We start from the raw sequence: 21,563 nt of genomic DNA, 5'->3' as shown, positions 1-21,563 counted from the left end.
GATGAGGAAACTGAGTGCTGGAAAAGGAAATGGTAAACCATTCCAGTAGTATCTTGGTCAAGAAAACTCCAAACAAGTCACAAAGACCTAACCTAATTCTTTAATACATTTTCCCTGTGAAAGAAATTGAAGCCTCTTCACTGACATTTAGGTGAAGCTTAGATATGCCAAAGTTCAAACTTCTTGCTTTCTGATGAGAGATACAAAAATGATCTTAAATTAAATATGCCATTATCTGAATAATGTTCACCTCTAAGTTTCTATTGAAATAGAATTAGCCTAATAGTTGTGAATTTTTTTTGGTAAAATTTTATAGGTATTTCCTAGGGCTGCCAATGCAAAATTTAAATGCATGCAGTTAGAAAAATAATTTCTCTTGTAATTTGGATTCTGTTACACTATAACCTCAGTTGATAAAGGATAGTCTGAAAACTGCTATTTTAATTAACTCAAAAGTTTTATATCTTAATATTTTTATTTTACCCAGTTACATAAAAAACAATTTTTACATTTGTTTTTCAAAATTTTTGAGTTCCAAATTCTCTTCCTTCATCCCTACCTACCCCGTATTAAGAAGGCACCTGTGAAGTTATGCAAACCATTTCCATAAACTCATGTTGTAAAATAAAACATAAGTTTCCCCTTTCCCCCCTAAGAAACCCCCTCAAATATAAGAATTAAAACCAACTCTTTTTCTTTTTAGATATGGGGAACATTTTTCATCATATGTCTTTCAGAGTAGTCTTAGGTCATTGTATTGCTGAGAATATCAAAGTCATTTACAATTAATCATCCCACAACATTGCTATTACTTTGTACAAAATACATTTCACTTTGCTTCAGCTTATGGAAGATTTTGCAGGTGTTTCTGAGAGCATCCTGCTCATCATTTCTTACATAATAATATTCTATCATAATCACACTTATTTATTCAGGCCCAACTGATGGACATTTCTTCAATTTTCAGTTCTTTGTCCTGAGAAAAGAATTGATATAAATATTTTTATTTATATAGATCCTTTTCCTTTTCTCTTTTTAATCTCTTTTGGAATTCATGTCTGTTATTAGCATTGTTGAATCGAGAGATCGACATGATTTTTATAGGCCTTTGGGCATAATTCATATTTTTTTATCATTATCAATTAGAAAATGGCTTTTTCATATAAATTTGACTCAGTTCCCTATAAATTTGAGAAATGATGCTTTTATTTGAAAAACTTGCTTCAAAATTCTTTTCACAATTACTATTGCTTACTATTTCCCTCCTCTTTATTCTGTTCTTTGTCTTTTACCCTGTCCCTCTTCAAAAATGTTTTGGAAAGCTGCTAACTATTAAGTGAATTTTATTTTACTAGGATTACAATAATGGATTCAAAAACTTCATTGTTTAATCTGATAAATTTTGGGGGGTTTGCTGTTTGACATGATTTCAGTTCTAATGGTGATATCCTGTAAGATCCTGTAATATTTAAAGCCTGAGAGCTACGATATTTAGCTCTTAACACATACCTACAATAAGAAAATTTCAGCTGATGTTAAGGAAATTAAGTTTGAAGTAAATTAGCTAAGCTGTATTAAAGCCATATATTAAAGTCACATGAATATTTTTCTGTAGAAAGGTAATTTGGAAAGCATTTGACTAAATTAATGTTATCTGATTAATAATAATTCTTGTTATTGTAGTCTAGATTTCTTTGAATTGTAGATTCTGAAAAACCATTGTATAAGAAATGTTTTCAGAAAGCAACTTCTTTTATAGTCTAGATATTATTAGATTATGAACTGAACTGCTAAAAGAAGGTGGGGAAAAATGTGTGAAGACATGTTATTTTACAGCTGCACTTACATTTTTTAATATTCTGAAGTACTGAAATTTGAGAAACTATAAACTTCTATATTTACCTCCATTTAAGTGAATGTTACAGCTAAAATCATTTGGTTATTAATTTTTGAAAAATGTGAGATTATTGACTAAGTTATTAAGAATTATCATCATGATATTAATTAAAACTTATGAAATATTTTAAATGGGAAATGGTAATTACTATGTGGGAAAAGGTACAAAGAAAAAGCCTTTGTAAAATCTCTGGTTTTTTGAGACCATCCACTTGAGCACAGCCATAAACTCTTATCCTTTGCAAGAGCTTGCTATGTATGACTCTATACCTTTCCCCACTTCAAATACTCCTTGAATAAAGTATTGGAATAATTAGGATTTGTTTACAGCTTAAGAAATTTTAAAGTCTTGGTATCTTTGTTGATAAACTAATTTGTTTACAGTGTGATAGTAATTTATAGACATTATTAGGTATGATTAATAAAACTTGTTGTTTATAATTTATGGGATTGTAATGGATATTATTTTGAACCTGATTCCAAGTATGATCACCAAGAAATACTACTGATTCAATGATCCATAATATCAGTAGACTGATAGGATAACATCTATCCTATGGATTGCATGCAGAGTTCTGTCTCATAGGGAAAGTTGGGAAAATGGGCTCAAGTAGGATTCTTCTGACTCAATTTCCCCAATATGAAATTTCTTCTTAGATGGAAAGTTTTCCACTTAGCTAACTCATTATAACTGGCTACCTATGTAAATCATATCTGGAATTAATATCAAATTAGGGGAACAATTTTCCTTTACTATAGCTATGTCTTTTTTAATGACACATTTCTGTAATCATAGCAGGTGATTAGTAAAAGATATGAACACAATGTTATATCTTTGTCTCATAGATTTAAGACTGCAGATTATATATATATATATATTTACCTGAGCTAGTATAAAATGCAGGTTATAAGATATAAGCTCTTCAGCCTGAAATTATAATCCTTTCTATACCCAAACAACTAAGTAGATTAGTTTTTGAGCTTGTCATCTGCCTGTTACACATTTATATATGAGATAAGGTCCTTAAATATATCAAAGTGATATCAGAATAATTGGGAATTGATGTGACAATTGATAAGACCAAAACTTTTTAAATTCTGTAATCAATTATGTCCAGTAGGAAAAGACAGAAAAAGAAATTCTATTACTATAGACAATTTGAAATACTTTAGAGCCTACCTGCCAAGATACATCTAAAAGCTATATGCATACAATTACAAAACATTTTTCACAAAAAGTCAGCTCTTAAACAATTAGAGAAATTCAATTGCTTATGATTAGGCTGAGCTAAGATGATAAAAATGGCAATTCTACTTACTTATTTATTCAGTATCATACCAATAAAACTACCAAAAACACATTTCATAGATCAAAAAAAACATAATTTAACAAAATTAATCTGGAAGAACAAAAGGTCAAAAATATCAAGGGAATCAATGAAAAATAATATGAAGATCTCAAACTATATTAAAAAGCAGTAATTATCAAAAAACAATCTGGTCTGGCTAAGAATAGAGTGTTAAATCAGTGGAATGGATCAGGTACATAATACACATTAGTAAATTACAATAGTAATCTAGTGTTTGATAAACACAAAGATACAAACTTTTCGCTAAGGAACTCAGGAAAACTGGAAAGCAACTTGGTACTCTAGGCATAAACCATTATCTTACATAATTTATTGAGATAAGATAAAAATGAGTACATGATTTAGACATGAAGGATGATATCAAAAGCAATTTAGGAGCAGAAACTTTTACCTGTCAGATCTATGGATAAGGGAAGAATTTTATGACCAAACAAGACAGAAAGCATTACAAAATGTAAAATGAATGATTTTGATCACATTAAAAAGTTCCCCCCCCCCCACAAATGAAATTAATGCAACAAAAATTAAAAAGAATGCAGGAAACTGGGGAAATGTTTTTAAAGCAAGTTTCTCTGATAAAAGACTAATTTTTCAATATATATATATATATATATATATATATATAAATATATATATATAATTTATTTATAAGATTTATATAAGAATATGAGATATTCCTAAATTAATAAATGGTGAAAGATATAGACTGTTTTTTGATGAAAAAAATTATAGTCATATGAAAAAATGCTGATAGTCATAACAGAAATATTGTCCTCAAAAGTTCTTTCCTTTTTACCTTTTTATGATTCTCTCGAGTTCTGTGTTTGGAGATCAAATTCTTTATTCAGTTTGTTAGCCCTTTGAGCAGAGTTCCAAATTACTCTCCAGGGTGGTTGGATCAGTGCACAGCTCCACCAACAATGCACTCACGTCCCAGTTTTCCCACATCCCCTTACAATGAAATTCACCTATTATCATTGAATGTCCTTCACTGAAAGATAATGCTCATTTTATTTGGATAGCTTATTCTTGGCTATAATCCAAGTTCTTTTGCCTTTTAGAATATCAGATTCTAGTCCCTTTGATCCTTTAAGGTAGAAGCTGCGAGGTCCTAAGTAATCCTAATTGTGGCTCCTTGGTATTTAAATGGTTTCTTTCTGACTGCTTACAATAGCTTTTCCTTGGTGCAATAGTTCTGAAATTTAGCCATGATATTCCTTGGTGATTTAATTTTGGAGGCTCTTTCAGAAGGTGATTGGTGAATCTTTCAATGGCTATTTTACATTCTGATTCTAAATGTCAGAACTGTGTTCTTTTATGATTTCTGTAAGATAGTATCATGGCTTTCAGGAAGACAAATAATCCTTAAAAGTGTTTCTCCTAGATGTATTTTCCAGGTTGTTGTTTTTCCTAGGAGATATTTCATATTGATGAGGAAACCCTAAAACTCTTAAAACCTCCTTGGACTCTGCTTCATGGAAGGGACTTCACCCCAAAACATCCTTATCTGGCTCAATCCCCAAACCCACTGAATTCTATTCAAATTCTAACCCTGGCTGAAACTCAAGCCCGAAACCAACCTGGGAGAGCCCCTTCAGATTCTCCAAAGCCCCCTATTATAAAAAGAGCCAAACTGGAGTCCACTCTTTGCAGAGGTCCCAAACATGGCATCCTTACGCCTGCCATGTCAAAGGATTTCTGCCCACTGGTACTCTGGTTCTGGTGCCCTTTATCTCTATCCTCAACTTTATTAACTAAATTTTACTTCCAAACCCCATAATAAGCCATAATAATAAACCTCTTTTATCAATCTAGGTTTTCAGGTCTGTAAATTCCTTTACAGAGGACTCTTGCACCACTACTAGACCTCATTTAACTCTGTGTCCTTGTACCAAATCCATAGGGGTTTCAGGGAAGCTCTATTTGAATCCCTGTACCTCGAACCTGCCACTAGACCTCAATTAAACCTAATTTCATTTAGGTACCCTTTATCTAGTTCTCATCAATATTTTCTTCATTTTTTCTTTTTTTTTTGTTTTTGTTTGATTCTTGAAGTCTTATTGAGTCATTAATTTCCATTTTTTCAATTCTAATTTTTAGTGTATTATTTTCTTTAATTACCCTTTTTTGCATCTCTTATAATTGGCCAATTGAATATTTTTTTATTCATTGCATTCTTTTTCTATTTCACAAATTTTGTTTTTCAGTGAATTGGTGTCTTTTTCATATCTCTTTTGTAAGGTATTACATGCTTTTTCCTTTACTTCTTGCAAAGATCTCATTTCCTTTACTCAATTTTCTTCTAACTCTCTTTTAAGATCCTTCATTCAATCTTCCAAAAAAAATCTTGTGAAATGGGGACCAGCTCATGTCTCCCTTTGGGGCTTTATCTGGAGTTGCTTCGCCTTTAGGATTTGAAGTCTGTTCTCTATCTCCATAAAAGCTATCTATATGGTGAGAGTTCTTTTTGTTTTTTTTTTAAGTCATTTTTTTAAGGCTTGAGGTTTGTTCAATTTCAAAGGAGCAACAGCTGCTTTAATTTGCCCTGTGGTAGTTCTATTGATTGATTTTCAGTGCAGGGTAATCATAGATAGGTCTGGCATTCTTAAACAGGGCTCAATGGTTTACAATTTGCTTTTTACAAAAGGCTAATCTGCCAAAGCACCTACTTGTAATCAGGGCAGTTTAGCCTAAGAGGCTCACAGAAGATTCCCAAGTGGTGGAAGTTGCAATGCGGTTCCCACTCCAGCTCCTTGCCTGGGGCTCCCTGTGCTGCAGTCTGGTCTCAGCAGACTATCCCCCTGCCCTTTTGAAAGAGACCTGTTTTGAAGTTCTTCCAAGGTAACTTCTTCTAGAAATGTAGTACACTCCAAATATTTGTGGATTCTTTGACTCCAAAACCAGTTTATTTATTTAAATTTATTATTTTTTTAATTTTATAATTATAAAATTTTTGACAGTATATATGCATGAGTAATTTTTTTTATAACATTATCCCTTGTATTCATTTTTCTAAATTTTCCCTTCCCTCCTTCTACTCCCTCCCCTAGATGACAGGCAATCCCATATATTTTACATGTGTTACAGTATAACCTAGATACAATATATGTGTGTAAATCCCCAAAACCAGTTTAGAAGCTTAATCTGCTGTTGGTTTGAGAGCAGTTCAAAGGAGGTCATGTCTGCTCTCCTTCATCTTGGCTCTTACCCCTCGAAAAACTGGAAAATTGTTTCACTCCATCTTTTTATGGGTTCTGTCACTTCAGAATCTGTTTAAAAGCTAGATTTAGAGCTTTTGAAAGAAAATTGGGAGAGCTCAGTCAACTTCCTGGCTTTTCTCTGTTTTTTTTTTTACTCTTTTTTTAAATATTGTTTTTTAATATTTTAATATTTTTTAATATTGTTTTTTCTCCTGCATGGTCAATTTGTGATCAAAGGCCATGTCTAGTCCTTTCTTTCTCTTTTTTTCTGGAAGAAAGAATGGAAGTATCTGATAATATTAAGGAATTTTTTTTTATTTTCTGCATGAAGGAGTTTAGTTTTTGCAGACAAATTTGAGTGGCTAGTTTCTTTTGTGTTTTTCAAAATACTCCATCTATCAGGTGATTAATATTGCATTGTTCATGGTGATACTCTCTGCTATATTATTTCCTTATTCTACCTAATTAGAAAATTCTCTTTGATACTGAAGCTTTGAAATTTGGTAACTATATTTTTGATTGGGGTAAATCCGGCATGATGGTGTCCTACAGATTCTATCCTTTGTTTCCAATACTTCTGAACAATTTTCTTGTATGACTTTCTAGGATATGGTATGCAGATATTTTTTTTTTATCAAGTCCTATTGTTTTTATCAAGGAATCTTAATTTACTCTGGTTATACCATTTACATTTGTTATGTTATTTGTACTGCTATTGTGAGACATGGGGGACGTTGACATAGGGTTGCCCAGCATGGTGTGCCCATATGAAAGAAGGTGATGAGCAAAGAATTGCAGAAGATCAAAAAAAAAACAAAAAAAAAAAAACACGAGAAGTATAAATTTAGAGATAATTTCCACTCCAAGTGTCTGTGCCCTACCTATGGCAAAGCCTTCTAAGCTCATATTAGTCTGATCAACCAGTCAGACACACTGTACCTTGTCCCCAATCTAGTGATGTCATTTTGGTTCTCAAGAGTACAAAGGCAATAATAACCAGCCAATGTTTTGCCATCTCTGTATTTTTGTCTTCCATATGAGATAATCTATTCCTCAATCTACTGATTTATAAATATTTTCCATGAAATGCTCAAAGCTATTGTCTCATTTTTGTTTTTTATTTAATTGCCTATGCCTCATATTTTCATAGATGCTAGATTTTCCTTTATCACTGAAGTTTTGTTGTTTTTACAACTGTTAATCTATTTTTGTTCTCATAGGGTTCTTGTTTGTGTGTGTGTGTGTTTTTCTTTTGAAGGCTGGACTTTGCTTTCATTTACCCTATAATATTATTTTCTATGAAGATTTCTTTCCTTTCCCCTCTATTTTTCATTGTTTCATTCTTTTATTTTATTAGGTATATTTATGACTTTCTGAAATGGTTGTGTGCTGGGTGCAGTATAACCACGTAGTCATCTTGCTAAAACTTCATAAAAAGATTTTTCTTTTCTATTTTGATTTTACTTTTAAAGAAAAGATCTTGGGGCAGCTAGGTGATGCAATGGATAGAACACCAGCCCTGAAGTCAGGAGGACCTGGGTTCAAATAAGGTCTCAGATACTTGACACTTCCTAACTGTGTGACCTTGGGCAAGTCAATTAACCCCAAATGCCTCAGCAAAAAAAGAAAAGATCTTTTTTCTCCTTTCTTTCTGAATTATGTAGCATTTGTAAAGAAAGTCTTCATGAAAATTTTTTGTGATAATTGCTAAAATTAATTTTTGGAAAGTCTTTTCTACTACTCATTCTTAAAATATTAAAATCTTATTTTTTAAATAGATAAAAGATTCAAAGATGTAAGTGCATCTGATTGCTGAACCTATTGATAAGAATGCTTCACTAAAATAAGAGCAGCCCTGGGAATTCTGCTTAAGAAATAGTTATTTCATTATTTGCTTTAAAGGAGATTAATGGAGTAAGGGATCATAGTGAAAATTGCTGATTATATTAACTAACAAGTTAGTTCTTAGTATATCTTAGTTAGTTCTAAATATATCTTACTAAGGAGAGAAAGGGAGATAAGTCTTGCATTGCTTTGGACTTAAGGATTTAGGATAGTTTTCATTAAGACTCCCATCTCTGAATTTGCTCTCTGTCCATATGACCAATTCCAAGCCTTTTGGATATAACAGCAATAGCTAGATTCTTTGGCAAAGTTTTATATTTTCTTATTTTCTATTTAATACCTGGTCTTTTTATCTTTTCTTATCCCAAAAGTTTTTTTCTCTAAGAAAACACATTCATAGAATGTTAGAATGGGAAAGGCCTTTTTAGTAATTATCTTAATCCAGTCCCCTTATTTTACAAAAAAGGAAACTGAGTTATATATAAATGAAATATTTTCCCCAAAATCATACATCCAGTTAGTGGCAAAGTTAGGACTAGAAACCAAGTATACACTGAGTCCAATAATGCTTGGATTCCATCATACCCTTCCAACATCACCAGTCACTGACTGGCAAAAATCAGAGTAAATTAAATATCAGATGAGTGATTATCTTGTAATTCCATTATCTTGGTGGCAGATAAATTATCTTACAAGACAAATATGTAGATTTTTAAAAGAGGGTGAGGATTGTTTCTTGCCTGTCACGTGGTTGTTGCTGAAGTTTTTCAAGTCGCACGGGAGATGATGCATTAGTCTGTTTTTGTTGAGTCCCAACAGTAACATTCAAGTCTGGTGATAGGAATGCTGGATATTCTATTGGTTGCGGTGTGATAACATTTCTACAAAACAAAAATATAGTTAAATATCTAATATATGTCCTCTGCAAATGTGTAAAATTCTAAAACCAAATCCTCCTTATCTCGTTAATTCTCTCTTACCTTGCCACCTCTTTTATCTATCCCTAGACTAGCAGTGAATGGGATTGGAAGAGGAAGGTCTAAAATTCTAAAGGAGATGAGACCTCTTGATCCTCCAGAGTTCTCTACTTGTAAGAAAGCTCAGGAAAAAATAGCAATAGCAAAAGAGATAAAAGGCCTGAAATTCTTTGTGGAAAAGAGGTTAATTCATTGCTATTGTGTTGCTTTAAATCAACAGAAAATGACTGGAGCAGAAAAAGGTTTCTATAGCTTTTGCCAGTAAAGGATAACTAAGTTTTTCTCCTATCCAAGTTCTAGCCATTAGCATTGGCAGCCATAAGTTCTACTATTCAGAATTTTTATTTTTACAAACATTAAAACATTTCCTAATCTAACATATACAAATTTCAAAGAGGTTCATATTTTAAAATATTCATCCAATTAATTTCCTGGTTTTTTTAGCCCTTGCATGTGCACTTAAGGTGCATTATGCTACTTGTTCATTTCCATTTTAAATGTATTGTTTTTGAAATGAAGCTTGCTAGTATAATTCTAGGTTTTCTTGAATCTCTTTTCAGTTTGGGGGTGTTTTGGTGAGGTAAGTGGGATTCAGTGATTTAACCAGGCTGGTACCTCTACTAAGTGTCAAATGTCTGGATTTGAACTCAGGTCCTCCTAACTCCAAGGCTCATCTCTATCTACTGCACTACCTAGCTGTCCCATCTTTTCAATTTTTGTTCCTAATTTCTCTTCCCTCATACTTGTGTCTACCAAATATCATTTAGGTCTCCTCTTTTTTTTCAGATCACTTTTTTCCACTCCTCTCCCTGAAATATGTACCTCATTTCACTTGTGAATATCTTTTTGAGTCACTCTAGACCTGAATTCCTAGTCTCTGATTTCCTCTTTCTAACCAAGAAACAAATGTTTTCAAATTTCATATTCAGTTTTCTTTGAATTTTCAAATGAGATAACATGTAAAATGCAATGCAAATATTAGTGATATATGTCACCTATAAATCTACTTTGGTTTACTACTGACATTTTAATATATGTTGGTAGGTAAAAGCATTTAATAAAAACAATCAAATTTGGGGATTATTGAAGCCATCTTAAAATTTTTTTAACTTATTAATGAATAAAAATTTTTCAAAGGCACTTATATAATGTCTGGGCTAGCTCTCTGGAGGGCCTCAGGATCAGTCAAAGTCCTTGGACTTTAGGAGGAGAAGTGAAGGAGGCAGGAAAGCTGCCACAGGGCTCATCAAAGATGGAACCTGAACTCTGAAGTCTGGAACCTGAAGTCTTCCCTCCTCAGTGTGCTATGGCAGAGAGACTCTGACCCTCTCCCTCAGCTCTCCAATCTTAGCCTACAATTACCTCACCACAACACGTTCAGCAAACATCAGTCTTGAGGAGAGCCATTACATCACCAAATCATTTAAGTATATGTTTATAGAACCATTATCTCACATCGAGTTGGTAATTAGCCTTAAGCACTTTGCTGTCTTAGATTCAAGTACACCTTTTCAGAGCTCCAGCCCTTCTACACACTTACGTTAGAGGGTCTGTTCTTTCTACAGGTGGGGGAATATGCATAAACATGGATGGCTGAATCAACTTCTGAAGTGGTTTTAACTGAAAAAGAAAATATAAATGAATCTTAAAAACAGATAAATTGTATCTTCATTTTACTTGATTAAGCAAAGTTATGAGGTTCATAAGACAAGTAATTTTTCTCCTTCATAAAAATATGGGAGGAGGAAACAGAGCCAAGATGGTAGAACTCTTCAAGCTCTCCTCCAAATTACTCTAAATCTCTTTAAATAATGACTTTAAACAAATTTAAGAGCACCAAATGCACAAAAAGCTGGAGTAGGACAATTTTCCAGCTGAAGACAACTTGAAAGGTCAGCAGGAAAGGTCTGTGACACCACAGTAAGAGTCTAGCTGTGGTCCCAGCCTGGGTCCCAAATAGCTAGCAAATAGGCCTTGGACCTCTGGATCGGCAGTGGCACTGGCAGTTTCCAGACCTCTCAGCCCAGAAGTAACAAAGATTACTTGGAAAGTTGGCAGAAAAGGTTTGTCAGTAGGGTGAGAGGGCCTTGGGAAGCCAGCAAACCAGGAGTGGGCATAGGCAGTGATGGCAGCTTCCAGAGGCCTCAACTCTTAGGAAGTTTCTTTCCTAGGCCTGAGCAAGGACTCTTGCTTTAGCACACCAGATTTTACAGTCACAGTGGGAAGGGAACCCTCCTCACAGTTTCTAAGGCAGAAAAGAGAGCTTATGGTCAGGTCCCCAGAAGGATCTCTGAAAACAGCTTGGGACAGTGCACCCTGGAAACAGAGCCCTACTTGGACAGAGTTAAAAGACAAATAATAGGCATGGGAAAGGAGCATGCAACAGAAAAAAGATTCTGATGTAGAAAGTAACTGTGATGACAAAGAAGATTAAAACACATACTGAAGATGATAATAAAGTTAAAGTTCCTACATCCAAAACTTCCAAGAAAAATAAGAATTCGGCTTAGGCCATGGAAGAGCTCAAAAGGGATTTTGAAAATCAGGTAAAATTAGGAAGAGAATTGAGAGTGGAACAAAAGGAAATGCAAAAGAAGCTAATGAGGAGAAGGAGGCCTAAAAAAGCAAAACAGGCCAAATGGGAAAGAAGGTACAAAAGCTCACTGAAGAATGTAATTCTTTAAAGATTAGAATTGAGCAAAGGAATCTAATAACTGGGTTTTTTTTCTGTTTTTTTTCTTTTATAATTATAAAAATTTTTTGACAGTATATATGCATGAGTAATTTTTGTATAACATTATCCCTTGTATTCATTTTTCCAAATTATCCCCTTCCTCCCTCTACTCCCTCCCCTAGATGACAGGCAATCCCATACATTTTACATGTGTTACAATGTAACCTAGATAAAATATATGTGTGTACATCCAATTTTCTTGTTGCACGTTAAGCATTAGAAGGAATCTAATAACTTTATGAAAAATCAAGAAACAGTAAAATAAAACCAAAAGAATGAAAAAAAAAAATAGAAGGTGATGTGAAATATCTCATTGGAAAAAAAACAACTAGCTTAGAAAATAGATGCAGAAGAGATAATTTTAAAATTATTGGTCTATCTGAAAGTCATGATCAAAGAGAGCCTGGAGCTCCTTCTTGCAAGGAATTCTCAAGGGAAACTGCCCTGATATTCTACAACCAAAGGGTAAAATAAAAAATTGAAAGAATCCATCCATCACCTCCTGAAAAAGATTCTGAAAATGAAAACTCCCAGGAATATTATAGCCAAATAGCCAAAACCAGAGGTCTTTAGACAGCAATGAAGCTAGGATCACAACCAAGAATCACCTACACAGTAAAACTCAGTATAATGCTTCAAGGGAAAGGGTGGGCATTCAATGAAACAGAGGATTTTTCAAGCATTCATGATGAAAAGACCAGAACTGAATAGAAAATCTGATTTTCAAATGCAGGACTCAGGATAAGCATAAGGAGATAATGAGAAAAGGGATAACATAAGTGACTTAATAAAGTTTATCTGTAGTTCTGCATAGGAGATTAATAATTATAACTCACAATAACTTTCTCATTATGACAGTTATAAGAAGTACATATAGACAGAAGAAACAGGTGTGACTGAATATGAAGGGATAATAGCTAAAAAAAAATAAAATTAAGGAGAGAGGACTGTATTGGAAGAATGGGAAAGGGAGAAGAGGAATGGCATAAATTATCTGCCATAAAAGAAGGCAAGAAAAAGTTTGTAAAGTGGAGGGGAAGGGGGTAAAGAAGGAGAGTGAATGAACCTTAGTCTCATCAAAATTGGCTCAAAGAGGAAATAAATTCATTATGGGTATAGAAATCTATCTTACCCTATGGAAAGTAAGAAGGGAAGGAGATATGGGAAGGGGAGAGGATAATTAAAAAGAGAAGCCATCTTGAAAGAGAACGTAGTCAGTAGCAAAATACTTTTGAGGAGGGTTAGGGTAAAAGGAGAAAGAGAATAGAATAAACAGAGAGGATGCAGTTAGCAATAATAATTGGGAAAAGAATTTTGAAGCAAGTTTCTCTGAGGTCTCATTTCTCAAATGTATAAAATTTGACTCAATTTATATTTAAAAAAGAGCTCTTCCCCAGTTGATAAATGATCAAAGGGCTATAAAATCATGCATATACTTTGACCTAAAAATACCACTATTAAAGCCTGAATCTTCCAAGGGGGGGGGGGAAGGATCTATATGCACAAAAATATTTATAGCAGCTCTCTTCTCAGGGCAAAGAATTGTAAAGTGAGGGGGATGCCCATCAACTAGGAAATGGCTGAATAAATTGGGGTATGTGATTGTGATGGAATATTATTGTTCTGTGGGAAATGATGAGCAGGATGCTCTCAGAAAAACCTGGAAAGTCCTCCGGACTGAAGCAAAGTGAAATGTACTGTGTACAAAGTAATAGCAATGTTGTGGAAAGGCTTTGCTGTTCTCAGCAATTCAATGATGCAAGGTAGTCTGAAGGATTTATGATGAAGAATGCTATCCATATGCAGAAAAATAACTGATTTTGTCTGAATGAAGATTAAGGCATACTTTTTTAAGTTTTATTTTTCTGGTTTTTTGGGGAAAGGTGGGAGATGGGAGATAAATGTTTTCTTTCACAACATGACTTTTATGGAAATGTTTTACATAACTTCACATAGGAAGAGAAACTGGAAACAAATTCAGAGTTTAAAACTTTCTTTTAAAAACAAATGTAAAAAAAATGTTTAAGGTTCTTCTTAATGATCTATCAGAACACATAGCAGAGACACACAGAGAAAATTCTTGCTGGCAGAATCTAAGCACCTCTATAATGAAATTCAGCCCTTATGACTCCTCTCATACAAGAATAAAATTCTAGGGCACAGAATTATGAAGAGGAACTGTTGAGAGAAAAAAAGTGTTAAGAGCTAGGTAGATTTCAGATTATGACAATGAAAGGAACAGGAAGCAGTAACAAATACAGGGATTGCTTGGCAAAGATTCCTAAGCAAATTACAGTAAGAATTATATGAAATAAAGAGTAGGAGTGCAGCCATAAGAACAAGGGAGTAAGCCTAAGTTCAAGGGAGAAGCAGGCAGTAAGATTTTTTAGATGATACTTTTTATTGAGGTTCTCAAATTCACTCATTTCACTGGAATTTTTCCTATTAATATTATGAGATTTGGGGGGAAAGGGGAAGTAGGGAATCTTAAGTCCTCTGGAAAGAGAAAAAAGGGCCAAATATGAAATTAAAAGATTACATTGTGAAAGAGACTAAAATATTAAAGAAGACAGGTGATGCAGTGGATAAAAAGCTAGGCTTATAATTTGGAAAAGCTGAATTTAAATCCCACCTCATACTTTTAATAAGATTAGCTATGCGACCCTGCCAAGGCCCTTGATTTTTTGCCTGTTTCCTCACATGTAAAATGGAGATAATCACAGTACCCATCTCACAGAGGATGAACTGAAATAATGAATAGTGCTTAACACAATGCCTGTCATATGGTAGGTACTAATTTAAATGTTTATGCCTTTCCCCTTCCCCTATTAAACCCTATTCTGTTCTTTCCATACATAAAGAAAAACATGGTCTGTGTTATATTTTTTGTTAGCTTGATGCTCTGAGCACCTTCAGATATTTCCAAGAATATTTTTAAATTGGAGTTAAACAAGCCATAACATCATTATTAAAAAGTCTTTAAAATTAAACCTGGCCCATAGGAATACACAAGGTATATCCAACAGAGCTATAGGTTGTAGTCAAAACTTTAAAAAAAAATGAGGGTGGAAAGGAAGAGTAGTGCATTTTTTAATGTTTTGTTCTTTCTCTGTTGAGAGATCATACTATATTCTATTCAAATAGTAAACTCCTAAGCTGAAATTGAAAATCAAAACTGTGAAAATCTTTAGAATACTCTCTCTGTAGAGACTCTGCCTAATATCCTGGGATATTACTTTTCCTGTCTAATACTGAGTAATGCTTTTTAAACTGTGTATAAAAATCTTCCAAAAATCTCTTACCCAATAGATGATTCATTTGACCTAGTCTACAGTACACTTTACATTGTAATTCTTTGAGAAAAGAACTTTCTGAGTTGAAGAATTGGCTTCTAAAAAATTAGAATTCTGAGTAAAGACAAGATGATGCAAGAGGAAAAATATGAAAAGATAGCACAAAGTTGTGATGTACTAATATTTTCCATATGTGTTATTTGGGACTACTGGTGCCATAACTTGCTTCTTTATAATTCAAAATTGTGTAATCAAACATTAATACCAAACTATCAATTATAAGAATGTATATAATAGATAACTGTATTTATAGAAGATTAGGAACTGGAATATCTAAAATTTTATTATATATATAAAATATAATTTATTATCTAAATGAAAAAGATTAATGGATTATACTACTTTGACTGAGGGATATTTAAGTATAGTTACTTCAATACTTTGACAAGTCTGTGATGTCAGTAACATGAGTCTTTTCTTTTACTCATTATGATTAAAAGAAGTTAATTGGCAATTCAAATCCCACTACCAGAAGTTAGATTTCTATTACTACAATTTTGAGATGATTTCATTGATGATTCATTGTTACTAAAAGTCTTAAATTTTTATTGTGAATTTCATAACAAATGCAAATAGTTAAAAAATAAATAGTACTAAGAACAGCAAAGAGAATTTTATAAGAAATTTGATCTTCTTTTACATACTTTTTAAAAAGTTATCTATGCAAAGTGCTTTCCACAACCAATGAAGGAATATTTATGATATCCATTCTTTAGGACTTTATCCTTCTCTTAATCCTCAATCTGTAACTAGAGCAGCTCTGAGAAGTGTCTCAAGTCCTTGTTTGCCTTCACCATCACTGCCCATTGCTTTTGCAGGAGAATATGAGTCATGAGGTCCAGGATGAACCATTCAAGGCTCACCTGCAGAACTGTAGAGGCAGAGAGATAAAAAGTCTTTACCTCTGATCTACTGGCATAAGAATATTGCATATTTTAAGTAGCTTCCTTTTTTTGTGCTAATAAGCAGTCAACTTTACTCCAGGTCTTTTACAAGAAGAGCAAAATTGTCCTTTTCTGTACAATCAAGGCAACAGCAGATTACCAATCTGATGTTTTCTCTCTCAGAAAGACGCGTATTGCTCTCTTCCAGTTTCCAAGGCCATCAGCAGACAGATTTGCTCTGGTGTAACTGCCCTTTTTATTTTTTTTAAACTTAAAAGTATTTTACATTTTCCAATTACATGTAAAGATAAATTTTCAACATTTGCAAGATTTTGAACTCAAATTTTTCCCTTTCCTTTCTCTCCCCAAGATAGTAAACAACCTGATATAGATTATTTATGTACAATCATGCTAAACATATTGCCACATTAGTCATGTTGTGAAAGACAGCTCAGAACAAAGGGGAAAGCCATGATAAAGAAAAAAACAAAAAAAAATGAAAAAAGTTAAATAGTATGCCTCAATCTGCATTCAGATTCTATAGCTCTCTTTCTCTCTGTATGTGGTCAGCATTTTCTAGCACTAGTCCCTTGGAATTGTCTTGGATCATAGCATTAATGAGAAGAGCTAAGTTTATCATAGTTGATCATTGAACAATGTTGCTGTTAACTGCGTACAATGTTGTTCTCCTGGTTCCGCTCATTTCACTCACTATTAGTTTATTTAAGTTTTTCCAGATTTTTCTGAAATCTGCCTGCTCATCACTTCTTATAGAATAATAGTATTCCATTATATTCATATACATCTTGTTCAGCCATTCCCCAACTGTTCCAGGGCCAAGTGGAGTCCCAGTACTTGGGGCTGCAGGTGAACGCGTTCCCTTCCTGGATAAAGACTAGAGCACAATCCAGCAGTGATTACACTTCTGCTTAAATCATACCACCTTCGAAGCATTGAAAATTTGTAGAACCCAAGAATTAGCTCTGAATATAGCTATACAAATAAAACTAAAGCTTGGGACAATGCCCCTCCCCCAACTTCAGAAATACCCAAGACTAACAAAGTTAAAAGTCGAGAAACAGGTCTGTTTCTACTGGGTCTGTATCCCAAAGAAATTATAAAGTAGAGAAAGGAACATGTGCAAAAATATTTGTAGCAGTCCTTTTTGTAGTGGCAAGAAATTGGAAACTGAGTGGATGCCCATCAACTGGAGGATGGCTGAATAAGTTATGGCATGTGAATGTTATGGAATATTATTGTTCTATAAGAAATGATCAGCAAGATGATTTTAGAGAGGCCTGGAAAGACTTACAGGAACTGATAGTAAGTGAAATGAGCAGAACCAGGAGATCATTATATATGGGAAGATTATACAATGATCGATTCTGACAAACATGGCTCTTCTCAACAGTGAGGTGATTCAGGACATTTCCAATGGTTAAAAGTTAAAAAAAAATATATGGAAGAAAGCAATACCATAAAAAAACAAATTGGCTCAATGATAAAAGCGCAAAAATTCAATAAGGTTAAACTTTTTATATTCCTATGTGGGAAGATGTTACTTGTAACTCCTAAGAAATTATCATTATTTTAGAAATAGTATACATAGATGGACAGCATGCCTGTGAACTTACTATGTACGGATGAGAGAAAGGAGGAGAGAAATAGAATGGAGGTAAATACACAGAAATCATAACTGTGAATGTGAAAGGGATCAACTCACTCATAAAATGGAAAATAAAAATTTAAAAATGTTTACAAGAAATACACTTGAAACAAAAAGACATGCACAGAGTAAAAACAAGGGTCCAGAGCAGAATCTATTATGCTTTAATTTTAGTTTTAAAAAAGCAGGGGTAGCAATCAAGATCTAAGACAAAACAAAAGCAAAAATAGAGTGAAGTCTAAAAGAGATTAAGTAGGAACCTACATCTTGTTAAAGATACCACAGACAATGAATACTAAACAAATGGCATAGGATCCAGATTCTTAAAAGAAATATTAAGTAAGTCACAGGAGAAGATAGTAAAACTATACTAGTATGGGCACCCCAAATTTTCCCTTTCAGAACCAGGTAGATCTAACTATAATAAACAAGAAAACCCCCTGAAGAAAACTGATTGGGAACAAAAAGTAATATATCTTTTCCTCATCTTTATAAAAAGTAACCATTGGTTAATTTGATTTTTAAAAAGAAGAAAAACATCAAAATGAAAAAATAAATTCTCAAAAATGAAAAAAAAAAGTGAATGCACCAATAATGAATTTGAAATTAAACTGTTAGCTTTTTTTGTTCAATAAAATACCAATAAATCTAACAATCTAGGTGAAATGTATGAATAGTTACAAAAATATAAATTGCACAGATTAACAAAATAGAATACTTAAATAATTCCATTTTAGAAGAAGAAATCCAACAAACCATCAATGAACTCCCTATGAAAAAATCCCCACGATCAGATGGATTCATAAGTGAAATCTAGCAAACAGTTATAGAAAAATTAATTCCAATACTAAACTATTTGGGAGAATGGGCAAAAAAGGAATCCTTCTAAATTCATTTATAATACAAATGTGGTGCTGATACCTAAACTTGGAAGAACAAAAACAGAGAAAGACCAATTTCTGAAATGAATATTGATTCAAAAATTTTCAAATAAAATACTAGCAAGGAGATTACAGGATTATATTACAAAGATCATGCAGTATGAATAGGGAGAATTTATACCAGGAATGCTGCAGGACTGTCTATATTAGGAAAACTATCACAATTGATCATGTCAATAACAAAACCAATATAAATCATATAATTATTTCAATGTAGAAAAAGCTTCTGACAAAAGTACATTAAAAACCCTAGAGAGCATAGGAAAAGAATGTTCCTTAAAATTGTTAGTAGTATCTATCTCAAACTATTAGCAAACATTATTTGCATTGGAGTTAAGCTGGAAGCCTTTCCAATAAAATTAGGGGTGAAGCAAGAATGCCCATTATAATTATCATTATTCAATATTGTACTAGAAATACTAGCTATGATAATAAAAGTAGAAAAGGAATTTGAAGGATTTAGAACAGGCAATGAAGAAGCAAAAGTATCAATTTTTGCAAATGATATTGTGCTATACTTGGAGAATTCTAGAGAGTTAACTAAAAAGCTAGTCAAACAACCTCAGCAAAATACATAAACACCACATAAATAATCAGCATTCCTATATGTAATCAACAAAGTCCAGTAGGAAAAGACAGAAAAAGAAATTCTATTACTATAGACAATTTGAAATACTTTGGAGCCTACCTGCCAAGACACATCTAAAAACTATATGCATACAATTACAAAACATTTTTCACAAAAAGTCAGCTCTTAAACAATTAGAGAAATTCAATTGCTTTATGATTAGGCTGAGCTAAGATGATAAAAATGGCAATTCTACTTACTTATTTATTCAGTATCATACCAATAAAACTACCAAAAACACATTTCATAGATCAAAAAAAACATAATTTAACAAAATTAATCTGGAAGAACAAAAGGTCAAAAATATCAAGGGAATCAATGAAAAATAATATGAAGATCTCAAACTATATTAAAAAGCAGTAATTATCAAAAACAATCTGGTCTGGCTAAGAATAGAGTGTTAGATCAATGGAATGGATCAGATACATAATACACATTAGTAAATTACAATAGTAATCTAGTGTTTGATAAACACAAAGATACAAACTTTTCGCTGAGGAACTCAGGAAAACTGGAAAGCAACTTGGTACTCTAGGCATAAACCATTATCTTATATAATTTATTGAGATAAGATAAAAATGAGTACATGATTTAGACATGAAGGATGATATCAAAAGCAATTTAGGAGCAGAAACTTTTACCTGTCAGATCTATGGATAAGGGAAGAATTTTATGACCAAACAAAACAGAAAGCATTACTTTCTTGTAAAATGAAGTGTCTTGTAAAATGAATGATTTTGATCACATTAAAAAGGTTTGTTTTTTTTTTCCACAAATGAAACTAATGCAATAAAAATTAAAAAGAATGCAGGAAACTGGGAAAATGTTTTTAAAGCAAGTTTCTCTGATAAAGGCCTAATTTCTCTCTCTCTCTATGGAGAACTGAGTCAGATTTATAAGAATATGAAATATTCCTAAATTGATAAATGGTGAAAGGATATAAATGGGCAGTTTTTGATGAAAAAAACAAAATATATAGTCATATGAAAAAATGCTCTAACTCAGTTTTGATTAGAAGAATACAAATTAAATAATCTTTGACATTAGATACCACTTCACACCTATAATATTGGTTAAGATGACAGAAAAGAAAACTGACAAATGTTGGTGAAGATATGCAAGAATTGGGATATTAATGCATTGTTGGTGAAGTTGTTAACTAATTCAACCATTCTAGTTAGCAATTGTTAACTAATTGAACAATTCTGGATAGCATTTAGAACTATACTCAATTGGCTATAAAACAGTGAATATTCTTTGACCTTAGTACCATTATAATCTGTATTCCAAAGAGATCAATGGAAAAGTAAAACAACAAATATGCACAAAAATATTTGTAGCAGCTCTTTTTTGTGGTGGCCAAGAACTAGAAATTAGGATGATGCCCAACAACTGGGGAATGGTTAAACAAGTTGTGACAAATGGTATTGTGCTTTCAGAAAAACTGGTTAAGACTTATATGAAATGATATTGTATGATGATCAACTGTGAATGGTTTAGTTATTTTCAGAAACACAATGATTCTAGATAATCCCAAAAGGCTTATAATTAAAAAAAGAAGATCAAACACCAGAGGAAAAAACTAATGGAGTCTGAATGCAGATTAAAGGATGTTTTTAAACTTTTGTTTTCTAGGGGGTTTTTTGTCTGTTTTCTTTTGCAACATCACTGATATGGGAACATGTTTTGCTTAAGTTCACATATCCAATCTACATCAAATTGCTTGCTTTCTTAAGAAGGAGTGAGGGGAGGGAGTGAGAAAGACTTTGAAAGTAAAAATTTCTTTAAAAAACAACATTAAAACTTTTTCACATAATTGAGAAAATTAAATAAAATAAGAGGAAAAAACTCAAAGTAATCTTAGGTTGAAAAAAATCTTGAAACATTTATTTTTCAATGTGAACAAACTAATGTTAAAAATAAATCTCTGACATGGCCAATGTGTGGATTTATTTTGACTAACATGCACACACACATATACACAGAAAAGTACAAAGCATTTGTATGTTTTTCTATGTATGTCTATACACATACACACCAAGGGAAGGCTTCTATTTAGGGAAAATGAA

At 32.7% G+C, this 21,563-nt stretch overlaps 1 protein-coding gene across 7 annotated transcripts in view; it reads right to left on the bottom strand.

The window, feature by feature from the left end:
- The window catches only part of C2CD6 (C2 calcium dependent domain containing 6), a 118,738-nt gene that overhangs the window by 42,001 nt on the left and 55,174 nt on the right, over positions 1 to 21,563 (bottom strand). For 6 of the 7 annotated variants that reach the window (XM_074299030.1, XM_074299028.1, XM_074299029.1 and 3 more), the window contains 2 exons: positions 10,829 to 10,908; positions 9,052 to 9,192 (listed from right to left, as the gene is read on the bottom strand). In XM_074299030.1, the coding sequence (XP_074155131.1) occupies positions 9,052 to 9,192; positions 10,829 to 10,908 (221 nt within the window). Of the gene's footprint in view, positions 1 to 9,051; positions 9,193 to 10,828; positions 10,909 to 16,019; positions 16,194 to 21,563 lie in introns of those variants that run through there. The other variant, XM_074299034.1, reaches the window with a different exon arrangement.

Source organism: Sminthopsis crassicaudata, chromosome 3, assembly GCF_048593235.1.
Source record: "Sminthopsis crassicaudata isolate SCR6 chromosome 3, ASM4859323v1, whole genome shotgun sequence".
Taxonomy (NCBI): Eukaryota; Metazoa; Chordata; class Mammalia; order Dasyuromorphia; family Dasyuridae; genus Sminthopsis; species Sminthopsis crassicaudata.
Note: the sequence above shows the minus strand (reverse complement) of the source record. Positions and strands in the feature narration are given on the sequence as shown.